Here is a 25219-nt window from a genome sequence, read left to right as displayed (position 1 = left end):
AGACACTGCAAGGACCTCAAATATACCACATTGAGCAGAGCGTGAAATGGGTGAATACCTAACCTAAGAGACAGGAACACCTGTTATGAAAACCTTATTCACTTAGTAATTTGAAGCCACTTTGTTCCACTGAAAGTAAACACACAATTTCAAGGATTCATTGCAAAAGCTACTGCAAACAATAAAAGCCCCAGTGCAAGTACTCAGTCCTCCTCAGCTGTCCAGCTCCGCTCCTTCAAGTTACATCCGCCATGACAGATCACCTAAGTTTTCTTGACCGCTCCAGCCCCTTGCAGTTCCATCAGCTGGTCTCCTGTGATGTCGCCCTTCTTGCTTTTTCTGAATTTGAAATACCAGCAGAAGACAGCAAGGGTCAGGAGAAGGATCAGAACCAGTGGTAACCATAGGATGAAGTTCAGCAGTGGTGGGGATGAGCAGATCCTAGACAAAACAGTTGACTCTGCCGGAAAAAAGAAAGGAAAAAAAAAAAAAGTAAGTGAGCCCCGAAGCTAGTTTGAGTTTGTCCTACTGTTTCTATAAGTTATCTTCTTATCACTCTTCTCAGTCTTCAACAGCTACCAATTTTTAAGAATTCATACAGGCTACCTGAGGAGAAAGGGGAGAGAAATCAGGTAATTTGCCTCAATTTCTTGTTTTGGGAGGTCAGATGGAGCGCCAGGTCGTTCAGCTGAAACACCCCAACTGAAACAGCACAGCTCTTCAGCTAACCCATTTCAGACTGGGTTCAGTAAGGAAAAGCCACATATCCTTCACCGCCTAGGTCCCTGCCTGGCACCAGTAACAGCAGGGTGAGGTAGAGGTCTGTCAGAGGCTGCACCACTGAACAAGGAGGGACAAGAGAAAGGAAAGGAAACCATATCAAGGAAGTCCCTGTCTCCCTCAGACACCTGCCCCACCTTGCTTCTGCTGTTCTGTGACCCTATTTCAGCCACACTGAGCTGTAGGCAGCTGTGAGCCCCATCCCCGACAGCTCCTGCAGAACAGCTTCCCACTTGTGGTGGAGACTGCCTGTACTGCTGGTGGACTCTCTGGATACTTCAGAAAAAAACATGTTTGATCTACCTCATGTTAGTTGAAAAGCTCTCATTTGCAGCCTCTCCATTTTCGTCCAGGGCTCCTTACAAACACCCATTAATCCTGGCCATCAAAATCTCACTTTGCATGTAGCTCCAATGCCACAGACCTTAGATGCACCTGGCCTACCACGAAGGGTCATGCCAACTCCTTTGAGTCAGTTTTATCCATCTCAAAGCGTTGTTCCTCAATTCTCCTCTTAACCCAAGACCCATGTACAGATGTTTAACACTTGCTCTGCAGAATCGTGCTGAACATGGGGGTTTGCTGATTTGAAGCTGCCCACGTCCACCCACACAGCCTGGTGGGCTAAGCGTGACCCTAGGGATGAACCAATTTGGGGGCTACTCCTAGCTGTGAAACTGGCTTTTACCTCTCCACCTCTGAAGCTCTGTGCCTCATATCCACGCAGATGGAAGCAGCATTTACTCTCCCGTAGGGAAATAGGGAGAAGTCTCCACTACGTAAACGCCTCTACAGTACTAGGGAGGTATCCTAAAGGGCAGCATCAATTAAAAATCAAATTAGAGCTGAAGTTACTCCTGGTTATGGGTATATTTGCACATGGTTGTGTCATTACACCTTAGAAAACTCCAAAATACTGAAATCTGTGCACCAGAGGGGCATTTTGAGATACCTGCATCACTGGAGAAACATACACACACACTTAAAAAAAAAAAGAGAGAGAAAGAAAAACACTCAGCTAATCTCTTACATTTTGTGAAAGTCATGAAAACCACTTGGCAAAAACACTTATACAAAAATTGGAGGAGAATTTTCCAGCAGTTACTGAGCAATTTTAGCAATGGTTACTCCATCAGTAACGAGTAACAAGAGACAGAGAGAGCTGACGAAGGAAAAATTGTAGTGCTAGAGGGAGCCGTGATGGACAACAGCAGGAACATAACAGCACGGGGATGAAGTGCTGTCAGTCCCTCCCCGTGCAATTAAATCCAGATTAGCATTGCTGTAGGTGCAGAGCCATGTGAGCAGGCTCTGTGTGTGTCGGTGCCAGTAGCAGGCACAAGTGAGGGCTCTACATGGTCCCCCTCAGCTCCTCCACGTTGGTCAGCATCGGTAATTGCTGCAGGAGCTATAACTGCGTGTGGGCACCCAGGCTGGCTCTGGGCACGGCAACTCCAGGGCAAAAGGCATGAGAAGAACTGCACGATCCTCTTGGCTACATGACTGATTCCACAGTTAATATTTTTTCTTCCACCTGGGTCATCAGAGCCTCCTATGTCCCCAAAGAGGCAACAAGAGAGTACTTTTTTCCTGCCTGTTAGCTCCCTAAAAACCACTATGTGTCCCTGACTGAAACCTTTGCTTTTAGTATTTAAAATTCTGTGTGCAGAATCCAGGTCTATTTTTGCACCCCAAATCACCCCAAGGAGACAGAGGCTGTTTTTAGAGCCCTCCCTGGAGAGGGACTTGCCAGAAAAATCACACCAAGAATTTTTCCCCCAAAATAGTCAGCGTTCTGGCCCCAATGGCACGAGTGAGAGCAGGGGTTGTTTCCATGGCCCTGCAGAGAGCCCACTAGCCACAAAGCGCTGCGGACACAAGTGCACTCAGTGGTATCCTCTGGGCCACATGCCTCACAGTCAGAGCTCTTGGTACCTCATCTGACCACAACCTCCAACACTTAAAAAGCCAAGCACCTGGGTTTCAGCCCTGGCAGATCAATGGGACTGGGAATGGGATCTCACCACCTCCTCCACCAGGCCCATAGCACCTGTCCCTCAAAGGGCTCCCAACACAACTCTGGCCACCTCCCCAGCACTGACCCCCTCTGCAATCCCTTAGCAAGTCCTCCCAGCCCCACTGCGTCCTTGCCATTGCAGCCGGCATTGCCAGCAACGCGCTGCCATTATCATCCCCCCCCATCCCGGCACAGCTAAAGGGGAACCGGTGTGGGGTGAGCAGCCTCCCATGCCCAGCAGCATTACCTGGTGGGATGGTGGCCAGCTGGATGTACTCTGAGCGCGCCAAGGCTTGCGGAGCCCAATCCTTCTCGTCGCTCTGCTGCTGCCACTCTTGCACCTGGCACTGATACACCCCAGCATCGCCCTCCTCCACGCCGTACAGCGTCAGGCTGAAGTCGCCGGCGGTGGGGCGGCGAAGGTGCAGCCTCCTCGCCAGGCTCTCTGGGGGGTATTCGATGGCACCGTCGTGGTGGAGGGTGAGTAGGGGCCTGATGTGGCTGCTCTCCTTCCCGCGAAACCAAGTGGCCGAGAGGCGGGTGGCGGGCAGGCGGGCACCCTGCAGCAGGCAGCGCAGTGTCACCTCCTTGCCCTCCCTTGCCGAGATGCTGCGGTTGGTGTTCTCCAGCTGCAGTTTGCGCTCTGGGATGGGATGCAAGCAGAAAGAGATGTTGTGGTGTTGCACCACCATAGAAACACTCCTGCCTGCCCCTGCAGGCTGATAGAAGTCTTCTGGAGCGAAGTGTGGGGGATTGGGATGGCCTCTTGCAAGAGGCTCTGCAGGGCACCCACTGGTCCCTTGCTCCTGTGGCTCGTTCTCCCTGGGGTGGTTCCTCCCTGCCTCCCAGGTTCACAACCCTCTGCTGTGTTTCCCACCCCCTCTAAATATGCGAGGAAGCATCCTGCGGCCCAAAAGCTATTTAGGAAGCTGGAATTCTCTGATGCACTTTACTTAGGGCTGCCACCCACAATCCAAGAGAGGCTGAGAGAGGGAAGAACTGAGGCAGGGAAACCCACTATGGACCCAGCGGTGCAGTGCCCAAGGTGGGAGCAGCTGAGCTTTCAGCCTTGTTCTCAGCAGCAGTGTGCTGCAGGGTAAGGGAAACTGAGCGTCTTTCTCCAGGATGCTCAGGAACACCAGGAAAAGGCTTCTTCTCTATTCACAGCACTGTACAACCATCAAGCACACCATGTGTTGGAGGGAAGAGAAAATGCTATGATTCACTTTGTTATGAGGCATTAGACATCATCTGCCAGTGGAAAAAATACCAGCTTGGTTGGTTTGGGAGGATGTGGTAAATCCTCCTAATCCCTGTTTCCCTTCGAGAGGCACTGATGCCTCCTGCATCCTTAAGTCTCAGATCCAACACAGGAGCCGCTGCTTCCCCTAAGCCCTGCCAGCTTAGGAGAGGTTTGGTGAAGGCCCCATCATAAATTGATCCAACCTTCTCCAGTGGCACCTATACCAGAGATAACCGCCTGCTCACCTGGGAGCTTGAACTTCAGCGTGGTCCTTCCTGATGCTCCCTCTCCGAGTTTGTACCAGCCATCCACCAGCCAGAGCCATTCCTCTACCACACAGTAGTACCTGCCCAAGTCTCTGGGGTTCACAGAGAGTATCTGCAGCCCGAAAACGTTACTGGACATCCTCTGGCTTAGGAACCGGGACTTTTGCGCAGGAGAGCTGAACTCAGCTCCGTATTCCAGTATGCCGCTGTAGTCGGCTCTTACGATTTGCAGGGGAGTTGCGTCCACCGGAGGAGGAGGTAGGAGGTACCAGGTAACGGCGAACTGAGAATTGTTCTGGGCGAACACGATCCTGCACTCAATGGCTGTGTCAGCACCGCCAGCAATCTCCACAGAGCTCTCTCTTGTAGCTACTTGAAGCTTGCTTTCTAAACAGAAACAAAATAATCACGCCGGCTGCAGCTGCCAATACAGGGATGCTGGCAAGGAGAGGAATAAGACTGGTCTGAGAGGAGGGAGGGAGAAAGAGGGTGCTCAGAGAACAGAGAACAAAGACCAGTTAGAAGATGCTGGAGCAGCCAGGGTGGGGGAAGGAGGGAAAGAGCGAAACCACACACCCTGATTTGAATTGTGGCAGAGGATCACTGGGTGCTGCTGGGCAGGGGAGTAGCAGAGGAGATGCCTGGGGGACCACGGGGCAGGAACAGGTCAGGATGGAGAAAGTCACCATGTTGCAGCTTGGAGGCAAAGTCTCTGTCTGAAGCAAATGTGTCTGTCTACCACTGCTGCTCACAGCAGCTCACACTTCAGTGACGAAACCAGCCTATGGCTTTGGAAATTATGAACAAGCGTCTTATCTCAGAGAGATTACAGAGCCTGTGTGGGTTTTGCCAACAGCCATCATCTCGGACGTTTGCTGTGGTTATTAACCGGAAACCACACGACACGGTCCTGAACATTCGCTGTGATTATACCCAGCAATTGCTCAGTTCAGTGCCAAGCGGGTCAGGAGAGGAGAGCCGTGGTCCTGGTTTGAGGCACCCCCTTCCCACCGCACATCACCTGCTGCTGGTGCCTTTCCTTCTCCTCCAGCAGTGGAAAGGCTGCAAACCGCTCTCTTTGAAGGGCGTCTGACCACCCGCACTTCCCCTCGGCTCTCCCCTCCATGCTGAGACACCACCTCTGCAAGACGGGGCCAGCAGTCAGGTGAAGGAGTACACACAGGTACCTCCCCGTGGGCAGACAGAAGTTACCCAGCACGAGACCCCATCAGGGTTTTGAGGGACTGTAGGCTGAGTTTCCATTCTTAACATTTTCCTTGCGTACAAGCCAAGCAGCAGGATGCCCTGTGCCACGGAGGCTGGGGGCAGCCGAGCTCCCTTAGGCTCAGCCCCTGGGTGCCGTTTCAGGGACAGGCTGCAGAGGACGCGCCAAGCTGCCACCGTGAAGCATCTGAGCCCCAGGCTCAGCAGGGCGCTCTGCTCCACGGCACCTCCTCAAGGGATGCGATGGCTGCAGGTTAGGGAGAGGGCCTCTGGACCTGCAGGGAGCTGTGGCTTCTCCCCCAGAGGCTAGTGGGGAAGAAGGACACTGCACAAGAAGGCCCATGCATTCCCCTTTCCTTCGAGCATTTCTTCTCAAAACTCAGGCAATCCTCTTGAGAGGCCACCACTGTCTCTCTTGAGATGGGTCAATGCAAAATATCCCAGCTGATGGCTCTTGACACCCTGCCTCTGCCTCCATCTCAAATTTGCCAACAAAATCTCCCTGCTCACGTCTGCTTATGCTGCCTTTTCTCTTTGCACCCTCTTGCTCTTCCTCCCTCTTCTCTCCACACCGCAGACAGACACATCTTCACCAAAAGGGTGACAGTTTCCTCCACCGTGGGGCTTACACAAGCCCCAGTATCTGCTTACCGCCTCACCTCAGTGCTGAGGGTTTCAGCAGCAACGTTCATGGTGAGGTCTGGGAGGTGGCTGCTCCCAAAGGATCGGCAGAGTGCTGTCCTGCATTTCACAGTGCACACTTGTTACTCTGAAGAAACAGGTAAGGGCAAGAAGCAGAAGAGATGGGAAAGCAATCTCCCTAATTCGGAAGCTCTGAAAATTCATCAGATCCACACGTGCAGAGATCAAGCAGACTTGAGCGTGCTTAGGAAGCAGATGTAAGTGGATGTCTTCCAACTTCAGTACCCAAAAGCACACCTAGCCCAGAGCCAGCTCTAAGGAAGCACAAATCTTCAGAGAGGGACACTGGAGATATTTAAAAGCCATCTGGAGATGGTCCTGGGCAACCTGCTCAAGCAGAGGGTTAGACCAGATGACCTCCACACGTCCCTGTCAACTTCAGCCATCCCGGGTTTCTGTGACAGGGGAGCTGGTCACACTGGAAAAAAAAATAATACACTTGGTTCTTAACTCCAGTACAGAGGAATTTCACTCAGCCAGTCTGCTGAAGTCCAGGAGCCTTATTCAGGGACTCAGACAAGAAATCTTCCGAAAGGGAAGAAAAAAGTACTCCTAGGTATTTCAACTGAAGACTTTGTTCCCGTTTCAAAGGCCACAGGAGAGGAGCAGGCAGGACCAGGGGAGGCGGTGGACATCAGGGACAGCCTTCCCTTGTCAGACACACGGACGTGCCTTCCCAAGTCGCAGCTGCCGGGGAGAGCACGTCGGCAGAGCAGCCCCACCACTCATCACAAGCAGCTCTGCCACCTCTCCCAGCAAAAAGGAGTTTCAGGGAAGTCAGCTGCGGGGCCATGCTGGACCAAAACGTGCATCACCCTCCAAGTGAGCTCCTCTCAGCAATGCTGCTGTGGTCAGGGGCTAGCGGGTAAAACCCAGGACCTTTCCCCAACCCCAGCGAGGCTGCCAGCACAGGAGACAGCAAACTGCCCAGTGAGGTCTCTTGCCTGAGTATGGCCCAGCCTGACACCCGCCCAGGCAGAAAATGCTCCAGGGAAGCCAAAGCTACTAGAGCTCAGAGAGGAGCCACGGGAACCGCTGCTGTGAGTGCTGGATTTTGATGAGAAAAATTGCTGTTATGCTCTCGGAGAAAATTACCTTGAGAGGAAGCAGAGCACTTGGTGCAAAGCCCCTTTGTTTCAGCTCCAGGTCTCCTCTCGCTCCCGCTAAAGATCAATTACCGAAAAGGGCAGAGCGGCTGCCTGCCTTTTCCTTTGGCGCAGAAACACATGGTGCTCTTTTCCCTTTCATTGCCTATTTAATTACCCAAGACGAGCCTCTTGCTGCTGCTGATGCCCGACCCTGGAGCAGCGGAGCACGGAGAAGGGCCCAGCCGCTGCAGTGACCCATGCGAGCTGGCCAGCTGGAGGGGTGGCTGTGCAAAGCCCCCGCAGCTTGCTGCAGAGCCAGGGGAAGCCACCATGGGCAGCTGTGCTGAGAAGCTGATGGGAGCATTCCCGCTAGGGCTGGGCAGCATCTGCCAGCCCAGGGCACTAATTATGGGACCCCACCAAGAGTCAGATGCTGAACTACCCAAGAAGTCGGAAATGGAAAAGACCTGTCCCCTCCTTCCCCTGTTAGGACATTTCACACGTCCCTCCCGTCTGAAGCTATAGGCCAGATCCACAGTGGCATTTAAACTCCTAAAGCACCGACTGACACAGAGTGATAAACACAGTGCTGAAGCAAAAGTCAAGAACTCCAGTATCTCTGCAGGCTTCAACCATAAGATTTTATACGTGAAGAAACAGGCTGGTGATTTTCACAATCTTCAGCTTCATTTTCTGCATCTTTGCCACATCCCATTGCCGCTAGAGCCAGCTTCCTTCCCAGATTTACTTCTCTACCTTCCCAAATATCCTTCCCTGGCTCATGCTGCCTTTCTAAGAGAGACAGTATCAGAGCCAGCAGCCGCCTCCCACTGCATATCACCCCCTCCCAGTTGCCACCATCTTTGCAGCGTCACAGCATCCAGTAACAGCTGCAATATGTTTGGAGCCAAACATTGTAACATCTTGCCGCCCCGCTGCTACCATCTACTTCCATGTAGACGCTCTACAATTACACCTGCTCATCTTAACGCCATTTACACTACTAACGCACGCCCACAGGTGCTGTCTGTTGTCACCCCTAGCCTCAGTACCACCCTGCAGACCCCCTGCCCTGGCTGGCTGTAGCTCAGGGGTAACACGGAGCACCCCAGCACCCAGCTCCACAAGGACAAGGAAAGAGCAGCAGCGGAGCAGGAGAGAGAGCACCATGGAAACGAGCCTGAACAGGGAAGGGAATATATCAGCTTACGCTACAGGAAACCTATCAGTTAAAAACCACAAAAACCACATAATTTCAGTTCACTGGATTGTGATCCCGAAAATCCAAGGATTAGAGGAAGAAGCACTTAATGCATGAAAAAAGAGCAAGAGCTCTCCTTCATTGGCAGAACAGACACAAGAGGGGAAAAAACACCCACAAACAAGCAACCCTGTATTCTCACACCTGCCTCCACAAGCTCAGAGGTTTTGGCCATGACAACTCCTTCAGTTCCTCCAGCAGCCCCAGCCACAAGCAGGACAAGCCGACACCGCGCTGCTGCTGGGGTGGTGGGGAGCAGGCAGCCCGCGGGCTGGCTGGGGGGGCTGCGGTGTATTTGCAACATCTCTCTTCCATAAGAGGACGAGGCTCCCTGCGTGACACCGGCAGGACCCTGCCTGCGAAGGCAGCCATAAAGGAAACCCCGGCAGGGCTCCTGGCTGTGCACCCAGAGCCCCTAGCACCTTGCAGCTCCAGCTTGGCACTGGCTCCCAGCCCAGCAGAGAGCCCCGGCGCTTTCTCAGCACACCCCGAACACATCGGAGGAAGCTCAGGAGGACACAGACATATCCCAGCATCAGCTTCAAGGGCCAGTCTCTCTCCACTGCCCTCCAGAAGCCCACACCATAGGAGGCACCTCGCACCCCCAATATTCAACTGGGCTCCCTGGGGAAGACTACTTCTTCCTAGAAACAAGGCCTAAAATCCTAGAAGCAAAGCTGACCCCCTATACACTTGGCATAATCTGCAAACACCAAATTTGCCTCCAAGAATGTTGTCAGGAGCTGTGGATGATGAGGAAAAAAACAGGACAGGGAGTACCGTCTTGTGCAGCCCTGGGAGGCGACCCCACTGGGGACATCCCAGCCATCAGTGGTCCTAGTTGCTCCTGGTCATGTTTGATAGATTTAAAGATGCGGAAAGAGAGACCTCTGCTGAAGAAGCATCCATGGCACTGCTTACCTGGCAGCACCACCTTGATCCCCACGGCATTGGACCTGGCAGTGGCCGCTGGCTGCTCCAGTGGCAGGGTGTTCCTCCTCCAGACCTCCACCTCACACTGGTACGTCCCCTCATCGGCAGCCGCAGCACTGTGGATACGCAGCCTGAAGGAGGTGGCAACCTTTGTCAGCTGGGCTTTCCCCTGGAAGTGTGGCTGCGTTGTCCCCCAGGCCACAGTGCCATTGGGAAGGAGCCGGATGAGCTCGCGGTAGTGGCCGGCGGGTGGGCTGGGCTGGAAAAGCCACCCCACAGACACCGGCACCTGCTCGAGGGTGTAGCTGGCGCTCACTTGGCAGACGAGTTCAAAACTCTGCCCGTATCTGATGGTGGCAATTCGGCTTCTCAGCACGGCGTGCAGACCAACACCTGCTCAAGAGGAGAGAGCTCTGAGCTGGGACAGAAGTCCTGCCCCGTGCCACCTCACCACCACCGTTCCTGTGCAGTGCCGACCCTGCTGCCCCAGCCACCACACCCCGCACCAGCCAGCGGTCCTGCCGCTCCTCTGCCGCTCTCCCCAGAGTTTCACTCTGCTCTTCCAGCTCCATACAGTCCCTGGTCTCTCCAACCCCACCTCCCTGCCCTCCCACCCCAGCCCCTAGGCAGCCCCGAGTACCCTCTCTTCCAGGCTTCCCTGTCCCACCCCATGGCAGCGAGCTGGAGATCCTCTGCTGATGCTTCGCTGCTTCTTTCCACCCTCCACAAAAGCCTAACAACTCCTGTGGCCCAACCGGTGCTCTCAGGCACCTGGTCCAGCAACAAGAAAGGAAACCCACCCTAAATTGCAGCTAAAAGTTGCCTCTCCCATAAAGGCACCCATGCCAGCAATCAAAAGAAGCCGCATGGGTGTTGCACGCTGGTGAGATTAGCAGCCCCCGCTCAGACAGGAGAGCAGGAGAAGTGATTGGATGCCAGCACCAAGGGTGTATGTCTGACAAAGGCCACCATACAACTCGGCAAGTGCCTTTGTTGAGTTTAATTACTGTAGTAATTGCGCTGCTAGAACAGATATTTTGTATTTCAAGCTCAGGAGACAGTCCTGCTGAGTAAGCCATTGCCTTTCAGAAAGTCTCCAGGCATTTTAGCAGTTGTGTCCCAGTTGTCTCTCCCAAAACATCTTGTGGAGGACTCAAGCACCCTACTAGAAATGGGGAAACTGAGGCAGTTCAGGGTTAAGCGATCAGCCCCACTTCACTCTGCAGCAGCAGCAGACCTCAAGGCGCAGCAGACCTCTGTCCTTCCCACATGTCCATCTGCTTCTCCAGCGTGTCCAGCTTGAAAGCCCAGAAACAGGGGTTGCCCAACTCACCCATAGAGCTGACTGTCACTGCCGTCTCCCCCTCCTCTGTCCAGCTCTGGCCTCGGGACCACTCAGTCGCTTTGCACCCGTACCGCCCACCGTCGCCCTCGTCCAGCGTGCTGGGGATCACCAGGGTGAAAGTGCCAGAGCTCGCTTTCTCCAGCTGGAGGCTCCCCCGAGTCCCGCCATCCTGGTAGGCACTGCCCAGGCTCAGGGTGCCATCCCGCTCCATGGTGGCCACCAGCACCCGGGGACCCGGCTGCTGCGGTGGCAGGTGCCACCACTGCACAGACACAGGGCTGGTCGCTCCTTCCACCTTGCAAAGGAGGATCAAGGCATCTCCTGCCATGACTCGCGGTGTGCGGGTGGACACAGACAGGCGCATGTGGCTCTCTGCAAACAACAGTTACTGTGTGGGAGGAGACGTTGTTGTGGTCCTCAGAGAAAGACAGAGATACTGTGGCATTAAACAGAGAGACTAAGTAAATCTTGACATTGGAAAAGGAAAGGAATTGCCTGAAACGTTCAGTCAGCCTTTTCTTATAACTTTGGAGAGAGCTTTGTAAGGTTTTTTTTTTTTTTTAATATCTTTCCTGGGACATGGATACACAAAGAAATACTTAAGAAATAGAGTCCCAACAGGCAGCTCCTGCTACATCAGAATAGTCATCATCTAGCTACAACAAGGAAACCAAGAGTCTCCCACACATCTGCCTTAGAGTGGTTTTTCACAAGTCATTCCTCCAAAGCAGAGAGTGCACCCTGATGGAAATGGCAATGAGCCCCTCCCACCTCATCCAGAAGTACCTGATCTGCTGGGTCATCCTGTGATCCTCAGGAGTAGCAACTGGCATTGCTTACAGTTTTCTGTACCAAAGACACAGGAAGACCCAACCTCCCCAGAACTCTACCTATTTGCCCCAAAACTTATTGCAAAGATATTGAGCTAAAGGTTTACACTTCATCGACAGCTGCTGCATCTGTCATCCTAATGTTTGCCAGAGCAAGTGCTTTCTCCATTATTATCTACCAAAATCTATGGCACATTTGCGCTCTTGCTGCAAACAGCAGGTATGTTGCCCCCACCAAGATGAGGCCAGACTTGGAAGCGTTCCTCAGTCAGCGATCACTGCAGGTTTTACCCAGAAGAGCAGCCATTAGTATTTACTAACCTATTGGCTTCACTTTGACTTGGATGCCTGATGATAGATTGGTTTGGATGCTGTGAAAGTCTCCAGGAGTCTTCACCTCTGAAACAGCACAGTGGTATGTACCATTGTCCTTCAGCCCCACCTCGTAAATGGTGAGGACATAAACCACGTTGCTTTGCTTGAATGCTCGGAGCTGCCCCAGCTTGGCTCTCTCCTCATATTCTTCCTCCCAAACCAATACCCCGTGGGGGTCAAGCCTGGCCACTTCCATGCCGTTCAGGAGCCAAAGCACTTGAAAGTGCCTGCTGCTGCTCTTCTGGGCTTCCACCATGCAATTTAGCTGCAAGGTGTCACCTTCAGAAAGGGAGCTTTCAGCAGCAGCGATGTCCACGGAGAAGTCTCTGCCTGTGGGCAATCAAAAGCAAAGAGGGTGCTGGGTGGCCCTGCCCATGCTTCCCTCCCACCTGGCAGCACTAATGGCTGAGGGAAATGGGAGGGAATTCTCTGTTAAAACATTTTCTTTCCTTAGAAAAGTGATCAGGATGGAAAATTTGCCCATGGGAGATAGTTGCCAGCCCCAGGCACTAACCAGGTCACAGGTGGAGGAAGCACCCGAGCCCCGAGGAGCTGAGCTCTCCCCTTCAGAGCAGCTAACCCCCTCAAAGCAGAGCACTACCAGGACAGCCTCGGGCCACAGCCACCCCCTGCCCAGCTCAGGCATCCCAGCTGAGGGCTGCCCTAACCCAGGGGCATCAGCTTTTGCAAAGGGCTTGGAGTTTTTGGAGGACCCCATCTTGCCTCCTGGAGCTGTTCTGCTTCACATTAACAAATATCCCTTAAACCACGAAGGGCTTTTGCCACTCAGTGGTGTTTTTAATTCTGCTGTCTGCGGTGGAAGAGGCGTGTGGAGGGCTGGCATTCGAGTTGCTTGTCTGAATGTGACGCTGCTCATCTTGCATGCTTCAGCCCTCACTGGCTGACGCAGGATGTGGGCAAGAGACGCTCTCCAAGTTGGAGAGGTTTTGGGTTAGTTCCTACAGAAAGCAGAAGTGTCAGGACTTGTCACAGCATAGGGAGGTTGGAGAGAAGTAAGAGGAGGTGGAGGTCATCTCCTAGCCCCTGTCCTGCCTCCCATACTGACCAGTAGCAGGTGCCAAGCAAAGAGGGAGAGCACAAAGTCTTCTCCTTGGCAGACCCTCTTGGGCAGTCAGTCACACCTGAGATAAGGACCCTGTCTCTGGGTCCTATGATACCATTCACCTTCCTCGTGAGGCATTCAAAGCCTCTGCTGCTAACGCCCCTGGTTCCCAGCTTCAGCCCAGCTGGAGAGCAGCTGCAGGCAGAGGCCTACAGGGTACCCCAAAACTCTGCTCCGTGACCCCAAACAGCAGCGGCATAGCCGAAAAAGAGGAGATAGGGCTAAGCCCTGACTCCCTGGGCAGGCAGCCTGGCTCGCGTTGCTCCATGTCCTTGGGTCACTGTGGTGGCCTCTGTGTCTAACAATGAGGGCAAGACCACGTGTTGTGGTTTGGAGGTAAAACAGAGCAGCTGTCAGACTGCCACTGGAAGGGCTCGAATAATTTATTGAAAGCAGAGTACTCTGAATTTAAACACTGGTTCATAAACAGTTTGCGAACAGGAATCGCAGCCGCTGCAGATATGTTTGGCATTCCCAAATATTTGCTGGAGAGTTTATAGAAACCGCTGGAGCAGTCGACCACAGTCAGAGTGGTCGCTGGCTCCCAGTGCGTTGGGGGGCTCAGCCCTGGAGCGTTGGCTCTCCCACGGGGTGCTGGAGGGAGATCTCAGCCCCACAGATGGGATCTGCCGGAGGGCTCGTACGCCTGCCACTGCTCCCCACTGGCAATACCAGCAGCTCTAATACAACCGCCATATTGTCCTCTTACCACCATCACCTCCCTTCTATCTTTAAGGGCTACCACAGTGCAAATATGAAACTCTCACAAGGCTTCTCTATTTCTAAACAAAAGAAACAGGGTGCTTGGTCCTTACCCATCTGTTTCTTTGTTTTCCTGCTCTGACTCACCATCCTCCCGTGAGACACCGGTTCCCTTCACCACCCAGGCTCTGCAGCCTCCTCCATCCGCCCCAAGGCATGGGGACATGGTACATCACCTCCCCAAGCATCTCTTCTGTGAGAGACTTGCTCCCATTTTCTTGCATACTACTGCCTATGCTAACGGGCGTCAACTAGACACAGCCTTGCCTTGCCTCCTTTGAGGTGAAGCTTACTGGTGGGAAAGAGATATTTTCCCTTTCTCTGGGCACAGCTACCCACAGGCAGCTAGAGGAAGAGCAGGGTGAGGGACCACAGTCAGGAATGGGCTTGCAGCAGGACGGATGGCAGGCAGGGTGCTCAGAGGAGTGGCAGCAAATGTGCAGTGTGATCCACAGTCCCATTACCACCACATATGAACTACTAGGAGGAGACACAGGGATGGCCTAAAACCCAGCAACACCAGTTGCTCTGGAGGCCAGCAGACTCGTGACAGCACAGACAGACAAGCCACCTCCAGCTGACACCAAAGCTGTGCAGCACATGCGGTGTATCCCCATGTCCCTCAGTGCCCGTGGTCGAGGCACCGTGATGGGCAGCTGACTTAGGTACTTCTGGTTTGGAGGCTGAGAGATCCTCAAGACAGTTTAACAATGCAGGTTGCTGCACAACGGAACTTAACGCTGCCAAGGAGCCAGGCTACTGCAGGCACACGCTGCTCTCTCTGCTAACACCACTTGGTCCCACCAGGTTGCACAATCGCTGCCAGCATCGAAGACGCAGCCATGTGAACCTCCAAAACAAGAAGCACCAACAGCTCCTGAACTGGAGGCTGCCATAGACCTAAACTCCATCCGCCCCCTCGGTGCCCAGCAGAGGCAGCCAGAGCCACCGGCAGGTCCCTGGGCTGCGGCAGAGGCAGGCAAAGGCCACCGAAAGCTGCTGTTATAGGGCCTTCAGCACGCAAAGGAGTTGAAGCCAATGCGTGAGTTTGCAAGGGCCTTACCCTGGCTCGTGACTGCCAGCAACGTCCTCCCTGTTTGCTTGCGGGAGATGTCCTTCCACGTCTCATCAGGATCCTCAATCCATTCGGCCGCCTCACAGTACAGCTGCCCCTGGTCGGACGGCTCCGCTCCCCTGATGGAGAGCTTGTATGTCGTGTTCCCAATCTTGTTCAGCTGCACATCCCCCGCCAGAAACCTCTGAGCATAAGAGGGCCCTGGCCTCAGGACAAAGTCCTTGGAGAGGGTGAGGACCTCCTCGGCACTGCTCTCTCCTGCTCCCTGAAGATGATACCAGCCAACAGAGAGATGTGTGTGCTGGGAAGTGGACTTCAACACCTCGCAGGTGAGCTCCACTGCGTCCCCTTCGGCGCGGGTGAGGACCTGGGGCACCATGGAAGCCGAGAGGGTGTCTGCGATCACTGAGCACAGAGGAGAAACAAAGAGCAGCTGGTCATGGGTAAAATCATCTCTTGGCCTCAACGGGCAACCTGATGGCCACTATGAAACCACGGCCAGGCCCTAAGGGATCTGACAGCATAGGAGAAACATCTTTTGTAGCTGATTGACTAGGCTTTCGTCACCCATACCAAGGTGTGAAGTGGTTAAAACCTCAGCAGGGAAGAACGCACAGCGAATCTCTGTGTTACCCTCTTCAGTCAAGCTACGGGCAGTATTAATTAGGCAGCCCCAAGGAGATTAACATCCAGCCCCTCACGATCCCAAGTGCAGGCTGGTATAACACCAGGATAAAGGAGGAAACGGGTGAATACCAAGTGGAAGTACCATACCACCATGTAGACTTGGTGGGCTCACAGGAGGGCCTTTCCCTTCCTTCTCCCAGTGCTCTGCAGGAGCTGCTGCCTCCCTCCGCCTGTGGGTATCCCACTTGAGTGAGGTCCCACACCCTGACCTGAGAGGACATCAACAGCTAACGCACAGAGCCTGAAAGCTCCTGCCCTCCTAAGCATTTAGCTGTGAAATGCTGTGGCTGTGTCAGGAGCTGAAGTTAAAGTCGAGCCATAGGACAGCAGAGGCTTCTTCTCCCTTCCTTTGCCCTGGCTGGGAGGCAACGGCCAGAGCAACCTGCAACGGGCCATCTGGGCATCCCTACTTTGGCCATCCAGGGCTAGGATAGCAATCACCCCTTTTCCCAGCTGCCCCTCTGTCAGAGACAGCACTTCTCCCCAGTACAAATGCAGGGGCAGTGGGAACTTGCCTGCATCCCTACCCAGCAAGGAGCAGGGCTGTACTTCAAGACTCACCTGAGAGGTTTGTCTTGGCGCTGTAACTCCCAAAGTACCTCTCGTCGGTGTTGGGCGTGTGGCACTCATACTCCCCGGCATCCTGGTCCTGCAGCTCAGTGATGTGCAGCAGGACGGCGTCCCCCTGCACCCGCTCCACGTAGATGCCCCGGCTGCGCACGCGCTGGGTGTAGATGGCGTAGGGGAAGGAGGGGTCGATGGTGCTGACGATCTGCACCTCTCGCTCAGGAGCCGAGGGCAGGTAGACGGACCACTGGAAGTTCTGCTCCGCCGGGCCCTGGTAGCCGCTCACCTTGCACCACAGCGTGACGTGGGAGCCCTCCGTGCGGTAGAGGGGTCCCTTCTGAACAGTCACCACCCGTTGGCCAGTACTCAAATCTGCCAGCAAACAGTTGGCACACTCGGTGTTTGCAGGGCTATGCGCTACCTGAAGGCTGCACAGCCAAACCAGCTGTGGGTCTGAGGGCACATAGAACTGCAACATAATACTGAAAAGAATTGCTGTGCAGTTTCATTCTTTGAGGCACCAAGTTCAAGGGACTTGCACTTGTAAGAACAAGTCCTGTAAGAACCGACCTCCAAACTTTCTTATCTTCTAGCTCACTGGGGGTCTCACAACACATAAGAGAGCATCATGGCCAGAGAGCTGTCAAGCCTGTTTATGGCTGGAGAGCATCTCTCAGCCAGCTGTTCAGAGGGAGCAGCAACCAGGCGGAGATCACTGGAGGAAGCTTGTGGTGTGTCAAAATTAAGAGGGCCAAGCACTCAGGTCCTGCACAAGCTGGGGGGGGGAGGGAACAGGTGCCAAAGCTGATCGCTGCCAGAGGAGGAGATGCAATGCAGAAGCCAAGGGACATGGGACAGCAGAGGCAATCGGCAGTCTGGGTGCTCCACAGACAGAAAATGGGGAGAGTGTGGGAGAGGGGACCAGCAAATGCTCCTCCAAAGGAAAGGGGCATCAGAAGGCATCAAGAGCTCCCTCTGCTTCTAGTTACAAAGGATTTGGAGAGATGATGGCCGCTCATGCACCTTCCCCTCCCACAGAGCTCCCTGTGGTGACACTTGCTCTGTCCTGGTGCCCAGCACACACACTGAGCAAAACGCTCACAGGACGTGGGCACCAAGTCAAAAATCAACCCAAATCAAATCAAAAAACCCTCAGAAACCTTCTCCCAAGGGAAGGCTGTGTCCTGTCCCCACAGCCCCAGCAAGGCACTCACTGGGCCACCTGTCCTCACCAAGGGGGTGCTTTACTTCCCCCTCACCTACCCCAGGGAAGTCCTCAGCACAGCGCAGGGCACTCACCTGGGAAGAGGTGGAGGAGGAGGAGGAAGGCAGCCACCAGGCACCGCACCAGCCCCATGGGAAACTGCTCTGCTTGGGTCCTCTCCCAGCAGGGATGCGGAAGGCTCCCGTGGGTGATGGTGACAGCCGCCTCGCTATTTTGAAAGCGGCTGGGAGGAAGCTGCCTAGCGGCAGTGGTTTCCTCTGCTCAGAAACGGCAGGGAGATGTTGGGGAGCAGGGTGCAGCAGCAAAACAACACACCCCTGGGAGGTGACAGCCAGCACCCTGGTCCCATGCCGCCTGGGCAAGGGCGATGCCCGAGGCCCCTCCTGCCGCAGTATGTGTGCCAGGTGCCCAGCGCCACCAGCTGCAGCTTTGCTGTCCCACGGCAGCGCACAGGCTAACCCTCTGCCTCGTGACACCCGCTTCGTTTCGTGAGAAGCTTCCTCCCTGCTAAGAGGGAGGGTGAGGAGCCAGACCCCAGGGAGGGATGGGGGCAGATTTCTAGGGCTGAAGTTCCCCCTAGCTATTTATTTTCCGTAGCTGCAGACAGCAGCATGATGCCTCAGGTACGGGTTGGGTTGGCTCAGTGCTCCCCAAGGACAGATGACCACAGTCTGCCTCAGGGTGCAGTGGGGCACCTCAAACGAGGTGTATCTCCAACAGCATCCCTACCAGCCCATCAGCTACATGGGCAGCAGACCCTCTGTTCTAACAGCCAGCCCAGAAGGCTCTTGGATCACTAAGCAGCCAGGAATCAGCCAGGAACACTCTCCTTTAAGTACACCCCATGGGCAGGCACCCAGATACGGGAGATCCCGGACCAGCACTGCTCACAGGGGCGGTGAGACCATGGGGAGTTGCACTGGGAGGGGCTGAGGCCAGGAGGCTGCTGGCCACAGCCCCAGAGGCAAGAGCTACAGCTGCATCGGCTGACACGTGGCATCACACCGTCAGCACCGTGTGGCCCGGGTTGCGCTGCTGCTGACGTGGTGGGCGGCTGACAGGGACACATCCCAGACAGGGGATACCCAGCCTCTGGGCATGCAGCCAAATGCTAGCGAGGGGCTCAAAACACAGACACTCTCTGAAAGGATTTGTTTGGGGGGAATTCATTTTGGTTGTGGTGGTTTCTTGTTGTTTTTTGGGTTTTGGGGTGGTTTTTTTTGTTTCCCCCCAGAAACGATGGTGGCACAAAGCATTTACTCCATGACATGCTGCTCCCACCGTGCTGCCCGGCTGGGGCATCGACTGAGTGACTAAATGAGCTCAGGGATTCAGAAGCAAAAACCAGCCGTAAAACAAGTCCTTTTGCTCGATCCCACAGGAGTCCTAGAGGGAACGAGATTCATGTAACAAAGCAAAACAAACACGAGGTCCCTTCTTTCCCCATTTAATAAACTGATTCGTATGACAGCCAGAGGGGCCAGGAGGCAGAGGCTCCCTGCTGCAAAGCTTGCTCCTCCATTAGCCGGCTCCTCATCAGCCTGCGCGTGCAGCTCCCACAGCACCACACAGCTCTCCAGAAAGCCAAATCCAGTCCAGGGGGGACAGGCTGTTGCAGCTGGCAGAGAGGTCCCTGCAGGATGTCACCTGTCCCCTGCCACCCACTCTCACTGCGATGAAACAGAGCAGAAGAGCAGCACCTGTTTTGGGGAAAGAGGGTGCAACACAGGGCTGAAACCTGTGTGCTGGCTCTTCAGAGCAGGTGAGCAGATAGAGCCGAGGCTGGCAAGTGGTGGAGTGCCCCAGCATGTCTGTTGGTGAGGCGGGCCCGTCTCCTACGGCAGTAGGACACAGCCACGTCCATAGCCATAACTCTGTGGTGGGCTTCTGTTCCCTGCTGTGGAATCAAACCCTCCCCATCTCAGAAGGAAAGGGATGAAGAGGTTTGCTTTCCAAGAGCAACCTGCTGCCAGCAGTCCCCTGGGGATAATCCTGCCGATAGTAAGCTGACCCGCTTACTATTCCGAAGGAGGGAAAAGCATCTCTGCTACAGCAAGAGAAAATAGAAAGGAAACTTGGAGTTCAAACTCAGTGAGCTTCCAACAGTCAGTGTGCAGATAAACACACACACGGGGACAGTTTAACTCCAAGCTTGCAACTCTAATGATGCATGAGCCGCTGTTTACATTTGCAATAGAGAAACTAGGGAGAATAGGATTGCCTGGCCCAGCCCTATCACTGGTGATGATGATGCTCTGTGGACAAAACCAACAGCTCCCTCTTCCTGGGACTGCGCAGCCTAGAACTCACTCTCCCTCCCTGGGAAATCGGCGCAGCCAGACATACAGCAGGGCTATTAACCACACAAGGCAGGGTAAAGGAAAAGGATCAGAGAACCCTTTACAAAGGCAGCACTGCCATTAGAAACCACATCGGGGAAGCCAAAACCATGGGGAGAAAGATCCTCTTGCCCTATTTTCCTGGAGAAGACACGGGATGGGAAGCGAGGGGGAAATACGCTTTTTGACTAGCACAGAGGGTCCCTGCCTGTACCCACAAGAAGCAGAGGATTCGCCTCCTCTGAGCCAGGCAGTGCCCATGCACCTCATCTGGTGAGCTGAAGTGCTGCACCAGGGCCATGGGGATTAAACTCTACTGACCCCCAGCCCTCGGCACAGCCTGGCCACCACCAGTGCCTGCAGGCGCTTGGGGTGTTCCAAGGTGAAGTAAGATTCTACCTAAAAGAACACAGGATGTGTTGTCCACAAGGACTTTGAAACCTCCCTTACAGACAACTGCTGAGCAGATGGTCCTCTTGCACACTGCAAGGAGCCCGGGGAGGGATGGGTGTAAGGCAGGATCACTCCCACAGCAGGATAGAAACACTACAGAGGAAGCTGTTGAGGATGAAGGAGGCAACCCCATACTCAGTGTTGGTTTTCAGATCTGGTTGGACTCAATGTTTTCAGATGTTGGTTGGACTCGATCTCTAAGGTCTTTTCCAACCTAGAAATCTAAATCTATGAATCAGGGAGAACAGACTGCTGAGACCCAAAAGTGATTAGGCAAGCTTAGGGAAGTGGCTGCAGCCCAGATCCCCTGACCCGTCATATAGTCCCCGTGAGCCCCCTCACTCCATTCGGATGCCTGGGGTGAGGGCAGCAAGGCTGCCCAGTGGCAGATGATGCCTGTCTCTTCCGCCCACACTTGCCACTCTCTTTGCTGGCTTCCACCCATTGCAGCAGAGGAGACAGTCTACCATCCTGTTGCCAAAGAAATCCAGACCTCAAACCATGTCTTGGGCAAATCTGGCTTTGCAGAGGAAGGGTTTTCAGCCACTGCTGAGGTTGCTTCCTCTGGGAGAAAAAAATCCCAGCTCTTGAAAGGGAGGGTTTCCCCAGGAGCTTTGGCATCACTGTGCAACATCTCAGGTGAATGCAAACTGCTGAGGGAGGAGCGGGAGCTCTGGGGCCTCCACTCAGCCCCACAGCTCTGCCATCTCCTCGCCCCGACCTGAGCCGGCCCTCAGCAGCGACCTGCCCTCTGCATCCCTACTCACATGGAGAAGAACCCTGGTGCTCCCCAAGCACTGAGGCACAGGTGGTGAGGGAGCTACAGTCTAATTTGAGGCAGCAAGGTCCCAGCAGAGATGCTGAAGGGGGCAAAGACAACATAGCCCTCTCCTCCTTGCAAGACCTGCCCTGGATCAGTGTGGATGGGAGCTCTGCTCCCCAAAGGCTTTTTGGGGGAAAAGGCACACAGTGCCTGCTTGGCTGTAAACACCCTGGTACCTTGCAAAGGGCAGCCGCAAAGAGGTCCCTGCACTTCAGACTGCTCTTGCCAATGAACGGGGAAAGGGGAATATAGCCCAGGGGTGAAGGCTATAGGCAAGTTCTTCAAAAACGTCTCCACTGCCTGTGCTTCACAGATCTCAGGAGACATGTCCCCCCACCCAAAAACACCATTGCCACATGCCCACAGTGACTGGGGAGGGGCAGGAGGGATGGAAGTTGCAGCCTCGAAAGCGAGGGGCTGGTGCCAGGCAGGGTGGGGGACACGGGGAAGAGCAAAGCATTAACCAGGATAATCTGGCAGTCTTGAGGGACCAGCCAGAAGCCTTACAGATAATCAGGGGAGCTTGCGCAACAGACTTTGAAGTCTGCTGTCAGGTTTTCTCATCCCGGCTCAGACATCAAAGGCAGCTGGTTACTTCCCCCAATTACAGAGCGGAGTGGGAGCCGGCCAGCTGCCTGGTTTCTCCAAGGCTGGCCGGCTCAGCCGCAATCCCTCAGGCACGCTCTCATGGGCAGAAACCTCCTGACAGAGCACAAATGCCCGAATTTTCCAGCTCCTGCCAGTGCCAGGACCACTTTGCTGAAAGCTCACCTCACAGCTATCACAGAGCAACATCGCGGTGGATAAATATCTCCCCACCAACGTGCTGCCGAACCAAACCACCAGCCAGTCTCACGGAAACCAGACAGCCACAAAAATAGGGAGAAGTCTAGCAAACGTGAAGAAAATAATTACCTCTTCTCATGGAGGTGAAGAGGACTGCTTCTGTTACTCGAATCCTGCATGTCCTGGGCCCTCGTGGGACATGGCTCCAACATGCAGCAAGGTCAGGGTCTTCATAAGCAAAACCAACAGCAGCACAGAAAGGCTGTTGTGATTATTTTGCACTGAAAAACACAGTATGATTGGTCCAGGGACTGAAATGGATTATTAAAAAAAACACAAAAGCAATTGAAACCTAAAAGCAGAACAGGCTGGGAAGCAGAGAAACACCCGTCCTGAGCAACTGCAGCTTTCTAGGACTGTGGCTGCTCAGGAGTGAGCAGCCAGGGCTGGCCTAGGAGAACACCCACAGCTCTTTTATGGTGAACTGGCATTTGCTCTCATTTGCACCATCATTTCTACTGTAAAAAGTCAAACAAGAACAAAATTGGGCAGGGCACTACAGAGACACCAAAGCCCTTCAGGAAAGTGGGATGGGTTATTCCTGCTTCGCTGCCGCAGCAGCAGGCAAACACACTTGTTCTGAATCTGCTCTCCCAGTGGGACATAAGTAGAGCCTGAACCATGTCTCATATCTTATCCTAATAAAAACATTCTTTAGGCATCCCCCAATCATATATATTTTTTAAATCTTCTATCCACACAAAAAGGATGAAAAGCCTCACTCTATAGCCATAGCTCCACCACTTTTTGTAGTTTGGGCCAACAGCACATTTCTGGCATAAGTCTCCTGGACATCTCACCTTTGCTGCAGGTGGCAGAAAGCTCAGGGAGGGGCACAACGTGCCACTGGGGACCAGGAGGGATTTTGCACCAAGGGAGCTAATTCATCTCCTCCCTGCCAGCTCCTTGCAGCAGCACCCCAGGAAGGAGCCAGCAGTGCAGCACCTTGGCAAAGAGGCACTGCTCAGCACCTGCCCTCCCAGGCGTCGCATCAGGTCACTCGCCTCTGGCTGCGGGGCTTGGCTCCGAGGTGGCACAGCCTGCCCTCCCTAAATCCCAGCGATCCCCTGCTGCAGCACAGCCAGTGTCCCATCGCATCCCCAAGCAGTCGGCAAACGCAGCCCCCCTGCCTGTGCGGCATGAGGAGCTGCCACACGCCGCCCCTCGACCTCTCCGCACTGGCAATCGAAGCGGCAGCAGCATCTTTTAAGCAAGCGGCATCATGAAAGACTGTTTGAAGCAGAGCAGCAGAGGGTTGTGCCTGGTCGTTTCGATTCCCGATGGACACAGGCAAGGGTAGAGGCCGAGGAAGACAGGAGGGAGGTTAAGAGTGGGAAAGAGGGAGAGCAATCGCAGCGGGCTGTTGTTCAGTAGGAACAGTTGGGGAATACAGAACAGCATTACGTGTTGGGAGAGAAGCTAGGTTTTAATATTAAGCTGCTTATTTAGGTCTCTAAGTTATGGAGATGCTGCACTTCAAAACTAATTAGATTGACAGAGCTTGGATTCGATTACAGGATTTTCAGAAGCAAGAGGGTTTAAAAAAAAAGTAAAAATTAAATAGCTGCCCTGGAAATGTTAGCAAGGGAATTAAACAGCCATTGCTGCAGCCAATTGTTAAATACATCTAAGCTGGGAAAAACGACAAGTCCAGATGCCAAAGCCCACTGTACCAGTGGATGCAATAGCGAGGTGCTTTCCTAACAGGCCTGAGTGGAAGACGCACAAATCATGTGTTTCCCAGTCCTAGAGGTAGGCAGAGGGTCTCCAAGGCCCTTCAGGAACCACACGCCTCCCTCCAATGGCAGCATGTGAATCTCAAAACACATGGATTTTTGCCTGCCCTGAACCCACTGCCCTGAGCAGAGCATCCAGGAGCTGTAGGCAGACAGCTGCGAGGCTGAGGTTGAAGAGAGAGCAGCTACAGGTCCCACAGAGTAGCACAAAGGCTACCTGGGGAAACCCCCCCACCTACACAGACAGAAAATCCCTTCCTTACCAGCCAGGATACTGGAGTATGGCCAGCCCAGCACTATAAACAACATGAGAGTGATACACAGCTATGCTCCTGAAGTGAAAAAGCAAGGTAGCAATGGCAAAACTACACTTACAGCTCACCTAGCATCAAAAGCCTTTGCTCATCTACCTGAAACAACTCCTCTTTCCCACTCCTCTGAGATTGTAGGAAAAGCAGCAGTTTCAGAAGGTCGAGTAGCAGAGCCAGAGCGACCCTTTCTAAAATCCCAGAACTGTCAGCTTCAGTTCATCTTGAAGCTCTTAAAGCATCATTCATCTGTGAATATGAGGCTTCTCTCCAAGTGTACACACAGAGGTGTCCAAAGAAACTCAGCTTGGGGCCTGAGGGGTTGCCAGGGGGACTCCTGACTCAAAATGTAGTATTAACTTGCTATTTAGTGGTCTGGATGTGTTTAACTACCAGACAGCTGTACCTGGCCATGCAGTAGATGCTCTGTTCCTATATGCCACCTTTTCACCCTCCTCAAGTTAGGGTAGAACACTCTGGACAACACCACCCCACCTTGCCCTCGTTGCCACAGAAGCATCTAGAGAGCAGAACAGCAGAGCACAGTGTAGGCGACACTGACGCTGTTGCTGCTGGTATCCTCCCTTTGCACTACAGGAGGATGTCTTGGCTATAGTCACAGAAAGGCTAAGTTATATTTACATTAAGCCAAACAAATTTCCTTCAAACAAAAGTCAGGAGCTGCAGTGAACTCCAGGCAAAGCCTGCGGGATATACAGCTTTGATTAAACAGAGATGTCAGAAGGAATTGCAAATGTACACACTAGATCTCACTTCCTTGTGCTCGGATTGTCATTCTTCATGTGAAAGCAACTCCTCCTTCAGCGTTGCCACCAAAGGGCTTGATAAAGTATGTGCCCAGTACTGCAACACAGCAACAGTCATCTTTTGCCTGACACCTTCCACCTAAGAGAGCCTGCAGCACCTCCCCTGCTACTCCCAGAGACTTGGAGAACATCTCTCATCACTGAAACATGGATCTCAGTGAAGTTGGGAAGACGTGATGCTCAGATGACACAGACACACCGCTGCCACCACTGACACAAGGTTTAAACATGGCAATGTCATGCCCAAGGGTCCTGACAGCCATCTTGTTAACACTGTATACACTCAGGTAGAGGAAGGGGAATTTAATGAATTGTGACTTACAAAAGACCTCTCCGGATGAATGCAGGGGACTGTGGGAGACAGAAGGAAGAGAGAAAGAAAAA

General features: G+C 53.7%; 1 protein-coding gene across 1 annotated transcript; it reads right to left on the bottom strand.

Moving 5' to 3' along the window:
• Nucleotides 1-263: 263 nt before the first annotated feature.
• Nucleotides 264-17635, bottom strand: CD101 (CD101 molecule). Its single transcript, XM_086631122.1, has 9 exons — nt 17578-17635; nt 16273-16650; nt 15013-15429; nt 12011-12394; nt 10848-11231; nt 9503-9907; nt 4286-4693; nt 3045-3440; nt 264-460 (listed from the first exon to the last, which is right to left on the bottom strand). The coding sequence occupies exons 1-9, from the start codon at nt 17633-17635 to the stop codon at nt 264-266; spliced, it is 3027 nt and encodes a 1008-aa protein (XP_086487248.1).
• Nucleotides 17636-25219: the final 7584 nt, after the last annotated feature.

The sequence above is a fragment of the Tauraco erythrolophus genome, chromosome 1 (assembly GCF_009769465.1).
Source record: "Tauraco erythrolophus isolate bTauEry1 chromosome 1, bTauEry1.pri, whole genome shotgun sequence".
Lineage (NCBI taxonomy): Eukaryota > Metazoa > Chordata > Aves > Musophagiformes > Musophagidae > Tauraco > Tauraco erythrolophus.
The sequence above is the reverse complement of the archived record's forward strand: the minus strand, read 5'-3'. Positions and strand labels throughout refer to the sequence as shown.